The following is a 5961-nucleotide window of genomic DNA, read 5'->3' on the forward strand; positions in this document are numbered from 1 at the left end:
ACTGCGCATGCACGTTTTACTCCCATTCTATCGCGATATTTCATTTTCCTATCGTTGCCTAACATTATACCGGTATTACCGTGAACGGTATAATGTGGCCCAGCCCTACTGACAGGAACTAGAAAGAGAGAGCAGATTTCTCCTGTTTTGGCTTCCCTTCATTGGCTTCCTGTTAAATCCAGAATTCAAAATCCTGCTCCTCACACAGCCTGGTTCTGGCATCTTCCTGTTAAAAGGGAGTTTTTCCTTCCCATTATCGCCTAAGTGCTTGCTCATAAGGGGCTATATGGTTGTTGGTTTTTCTCTGTATGTATTATTGTAGGGTCTACCTTACAATATAAAACATTATATAAATAAAATCAAAATGAATTAACATTACAGGGTGCTATATAAAATGCACAAACAACTGAAGGAGGAGCATATGAATCCTGCTTCCAGGTCCAAACTACTCGTGGAGATATCACCTGAATTTCAGGAGCAGGACCACTCCTCCTTCACGCCCCCTCCAGCTTCAGCCTATAAAATCCCCCCTTCTCCAATACCTGCTGTTCTCCCTAGCGAGCTAACTTCCTGCTAACTTCTAACTTTGTTAAATTTAATAAATCCTGTTCTCATGGATACCTGAATGTTAAACTTAATTGTTACACCTGGTAAAGCAGCAACACTGATGATTTTATTACAGATGAAAGAATTTAGACAGTTTGTAACTCTCAGTGATGCCACAGTGTTCGTTTGACTTTGGGACCTGAAGGGGAGTTTGGACCTGGAAACGGCTAATGTCGTCAGACTTAAAGACCAGATTGTCACAGACATAGTATAAAAGATTGACATAGCTTCCACAGTTTGGCCAATCAGTGGTGTCACTCAATGAGTCATAAAAGCCTCTCCTTCACGAAAATCAAAATCACCATTTTTGAAACTTTGCAACGAGAGAAATAACTACACAAAGAACAATACGCTGGTCTCTGAGTCTGACAAAAAGCTGTACACAGACCATTGCCTTCACGTGCTCCTTTGTTATAGTGTTGTGTTGCATATAAATTACATCACAATAACATGTAAAGACTCTGGGCCATTTTGTTATAATGACCCAATGCACACTAGGTAGTATTGAATTGTAATGGAAAATGACGTAGTCGAGTTGAGCTGAGTAGGTACTAGTGGAAAAGGGCTAATTGAAGTCTATGGGAAACAGGCCTCTGTGCTGAACCTGTAAACACTTCCCAGCTGAGTTTACAGGCTGTCTCTCATTTTAGGTCATACTAAATACAACATTACGTTCGCTGTGTAAATTTTGGTCATTTGTGTGTGAGAAAGGAGGGTGCAGGGTGTGTCCAGTTTCTCAGTCAGATGCACTCCTCCCTCATCGCGTCCAATTTCAAAACACCAAGATGCCTGCAGCAAAAACGCTTCATAATGGGTTTTCACAAACCAGTGGATGTCAAGGTAGCTATATCCATTTTCGATACTTTCAGTGGTCAAAGTAACTTATCTAGAAAGCTAAACAACACTTTTTACACCGAGTAGTCATGCCTTTACTTACATACAGTATGGTGCAAATGGTGCAGGTGCTAAAAAATACCCCATGTTCTCCTCAACACATTTGCTCACACTTTGCAGGGTACTTGAATTAAGGTATAGTTCCAGTAAAGCACAACAAATATAGAATTAGCAGCTCAGATTATCACATTCAGCTGAATAGCACACTGATTGTCAAGAGTCAGATTCAGATGACTGATCACCAGAAACTACATCTCCCTACACCTGCTCATGGCTCTCTTAAAAGGGTTTTTATCCCCACACTCAGCATGCTATTGCTGTTAATGCTTCACTGCTCAGCCTTTGTCTGTTTTACTTTCCAAAAGGCTTTAGCAGGCAGACACCCTTGTCATAAAAAGGTAATTCACTATCTATAGGGCTGATACAGTGTGTCAGACACTCACCTGCTCTACTGGACAGGTAGAGTTTGGTACAGAAAGACTTTTCTCCCACTTGTCCGCCATGTGGTTGAGTTCCTCTAGCTTTTGCTTGGAGCTTTTCTGTGTGTTTAATAGAGTCACTTCATAGAACCCCTGGATATCTGTGAACATACACATGTTAAATGATGTAGGGGCTGTTGACAGTTGATTGGCTTAAGTGGATGGTAGATATGTCAAATGGTGAATGGGCTGATTCTTATACAGCACTTTTCTACTCTCCCGGAGCACTCAAAGATCTTTACACAGCCTCATTCACCCATTATTCACACCATTAATACAAACAGTTCTTTTTCTAAGTGCTTTCTATCTGACATTCACACACATGGATCCACGTGGATGGATGCATCAGAGAGCAAGTTGAGGTCAACAAACAACCTTTAGTCCGCAGCTTGGACCTTTCTGTCCGAGCTGCAGACTAAAGGTTGTTTTTGGTAGTGTTTGAGTGTTAATAAAATTATCTTTAAAACTGCAAAACCCAGGAAGAAAATGTCCACAGAAAATATGTGGTCTTATCTGACCGGGCAGGTAGCTGCACTTGTGCAAATATATCCTGGTGTTTTGCATGAATGTCAGTTTGAGTAACTGCAATACTTTCACTGCATTCTGTAGCTATGAACTGAACATCTGTTAGGTTGTCTTTACAACATATAATATAAAGCATTTGCATTTTGTGACTCAAGTGAACTTTTTAATATTCGGTTAAAGTGTAAGTAAGTAAAATTGATTTATATAGCACTTTCCCACAGATAGAAATCACAATGTGCTTCACAATAAAACAATAAAACCAGAAATATAAATAAAATAATATGAAACAATGAAAAGCTTGTTTGTATAGAAATGTCAGCTGCTTTTCAAAGGAGTCAGTCTAGACAGCGTAAAGACAATGGAAGAGAGTTCCACAGCCTTGGTGCCTGAAAAACCTGATCCCGATGAGTGTTTTTATTTTCAAAGTGCAGGAACATTTTTTGAATGGCCAGCCATGTTTTACTAAAGAATCAAAGCCGTGGCAAGTGATCTGGCACTATGGCCTTTTACATTTACATTTAAATGGATATTAATAAAAAGAATGCATTAGTATTCACAACCAGACACTAAATAATGTTTCTGCCCCAATCATGTAACAATGTTTCCATGCATTTCTGTATTTAGAAATAATAAATCAACTTTTTTAGCCCATTAAGAAATTAATGGACTAAAAACTTTCTAGATGTATATTTTGAAATACACTAAGAACAGTCACAGTTCAATTTTTTATCATTCAAATTAAAGCAGGCTTTTACAGAAGCAGATGAATGCAGGGAAATTTATGCAAATCCCCCAAAGCTCTTGAAATAGTGTGGTGAGTAAATGTGTAAGTCTCTATGAACCAGTTATTATTTGTCACTCAATTATTTTGAGAGAATCAAGATTCAGAAATATACTGTATGTCAACTATGCATGTGTTAGGGTTTGTTAGGGTTTTCAGACATTTAAAGAATGTGTTTTTTTGTGTGTACCTCAATGTTAATTCAACAAGTTCTGAGATAAACGCTCTCCTTCATATAATCCAGTGCATTTCAAAACTATCCACTGTTACCATGGTAACAGAACATTGTAACATGTTATTCATTTAACCTCCTAAGACCCGAACTCTTCCACGGCAGCATTTTTAATTTCCTTTTGGGCTGATTGGGACCTGATAAATGTAAAAACAAAGAATTATGTGATTTTTTTTTTTTAACCTAATTTTTGTTCTAAAAGGCTGCATGGTAGGCTGTTTATTTGAAGGAAACAGGTGAGGAGCGTTCAGCTCCAAGATCCTGGTTCCGACCAGCCTCCCTTGCTAGCAAGTAAAATCGATCAATTGCTGTTCGTCTTGCTTCGTTAACGGGAATAAGTTTCTAAACCAGCAGGGCCTGTGGAGGCGCAGACCCAACATAAAGTTATAAATATGCACTTCTTTTCAGCACTTCTGCAGTCTCTTTGTTGACTTACAAGTTGCTTTTCACATTGTACAGTTCAGTGCATTCATCAGCTAGAAAAAAGTGTGTTTTCATTAAATATATTTTTATTTCCTATTCACCACATTTCTTGACAGCTCTAGTGATCCATACCATTTTGCCTTTATTATTGAGGATGGCTTGGATGTTTTTGTTAACACGTGCAATCTGATTGTTGGATAAACTGATTACATTCTATACAACTACTTTGAACTTACATGTGGGGGTTTTTCTCTCTTACAGACAAAATGATATGCTCATCATACATCATACGGCGTGGGGATATGGCAAGGCATTTATTGTCATGTCAGCATTCTTCAATGACAAGTCAGCCACCACTATCAGGACTACTGCAATCTCCGAGGAGCCCCGCCTCCCTCCCGCTGCACTCTCCGAGGAGCCCCGCCTCCGTCCCGCTGCACTCTCCGAGGAGTCCCGCCTCCCTCCCGCTGCACTCTCCAAGTATGGCGTTATTTTTGTGCCACTATTCTGAGCGCACGTAAAAAAAAGTTTGCAGGTGCAAGTGTTGTATTTTGAGGAGAAATTTATTTTGAGCGAAGAAAAGCTGAATTTGAGTGAACAAAATTCATTGCTGCGTGCAAAAACTGTATTTCAGTGTTTGCTATTATCCACACACACACAACAGCAGCCCCTCTCGCTCAGTTTTTGCATTTGCGCTCGCTCGCAGTGTGTTGCTCGCGCTGTCAACATTTCTGCCCGTGCGTGCTCAACTCTTTCTGTACACCATTATATTTGTGCCACAAAACCAGCCAATCACAGACTTGCAAAAAAATCTGATTGGCTGTTCTGGTCTCCAATCAGCTCGAAATGATGAAATGCAATATCCCAGAATCCATTTCGTCCAAAACTCAAACGAGGCAGTGGCGGAGGAACACAGAGTGGCGGAGTTTGAAATATTACTCTGTCTGGGTCACAAAATAAACTTTTAAGATATTTTCATGCGAGAATGTTTCTGTGTAAACTTCTAATATCTGCTCGATTTATCAAGACATCACATATTTGCATAAGTGCTCTAACGTTTTCGGAGATGCCTGTTAGTAGTGCCTTTTCACTGTGCAATACTTTTTGTTAATATCCAACTGTGTAATAGACTCACAATACTTGAAATGTGCCGTTCCCTTGTATTCTTATTCCTATTTATTCTATTTATCCCTTTTGTATACTCTGTATTTATATATGTGTATATAGAGTATATTTCTGCTCACATTCTGCAACTTCTGTTGGTACATGGCAGCCTCGCTTCTGTCAGTCTGCTCCAGGGCAGCTGTGGCTACAACTGTAGCTGCCTCTACCAGTGTGTGAATGTGAGAGTGAATGGGTGGATGACTGGGTGTGTAAAGCGCTTTGGGGTCCCTAGGGGGGGACTAGTAAAAGCGCTATACAAATACAGGCCATTTACCATTACTGTGCTACTGGAAACTGAATTTCCCGGACGAACCCACCCGAGGGATAAATAAAGTTTCATCTAATCTAATGTAATCTATAGGGCAGTACAGGGCTTTGTATCGACCACTCCGTTGTGATATAATGAGCGGTCACGGTCACGTGGCTTTCCGTTGTCCCGGAGGTCCACCCATTTGTAGTAGTTGGGCAACAGAAGATGCCCGGGACAGTTCAGCCATAACTTTAAACTTCTTCTGCTCATACATGCCTGGGTACGATCTTGTAACCCTAAAGTGGACGCGCAACGAGATATCATAGCGTGGCTCGTTCATCATAGTTTAAACCCCTTGTTTTGCACAAAGGAATACAGCCTCCCGTCTGCAGCTAAACACCCCAATAGCTGTAATAGCTTTAGCCCGGTCGGATTGGGCAGCAAAGGGCTGCTTAAATACCGCAAACTCCTTTGTTTAATATGTGCATTGAAGGACATGTCCTAGTCAAAAATGACTCCAAGGTTCCTCACAGCGTTACTGGAGGCCAAGGTAATGCCATCCAGAGTAAGAATCTGCTTAGATACCATATTTCTAAGATTTTCAGGG

At 40.3% G+C, this 5961-nt stretch overlaps 1 protein-coding gene across 6 annotated transcripts in view; it reads right to left on the bottom strand.

Moving 5' to 3' along the window:
• LOC102212831 (disks large homolog 2-like) overlaps nt 1-5961 on the bottom strand; it is a 177107-nt gene that overhangs the window by 133564 nt on the left and 37582 nt on the right. For 4 of the 6 annotated variants that reach the window (XM_013912744.1, XM_013912743.1, XM_013912741.1 and 1 more), the window contains one exon: nt 1944-2080. The exons of the other annotated variants lie outside the window; for them this stretch is intronic. In XM_013912744.1, coding sequence (XP_013768198.1) covers nt 1944-2080 — 137 coding nt within the window. The remainder of the gene's footprint in view (nt 1-1943; nt 2081-5961) is intronic. 6 annotated transcript variants of the gene reach the window in all.

This window comes from Pundamilia nyererei, unplaced genomic scaffold (genome assembly GCF_000239375.1).
Source record: "Pundamilia nyererei isolate P.nyererei 1_Seehausen unplaced genomic scaffold, PunNye1.0 scaffold00099, whole genome shotgun sequence".
Taxonomy (NCBI): domain Eukaryota; kingdom Metazoa; phylum Chordata; class Actinopteri; order Cichliformes; family Cichlidae; genus Pundamilia; species Pundamilia nyererei.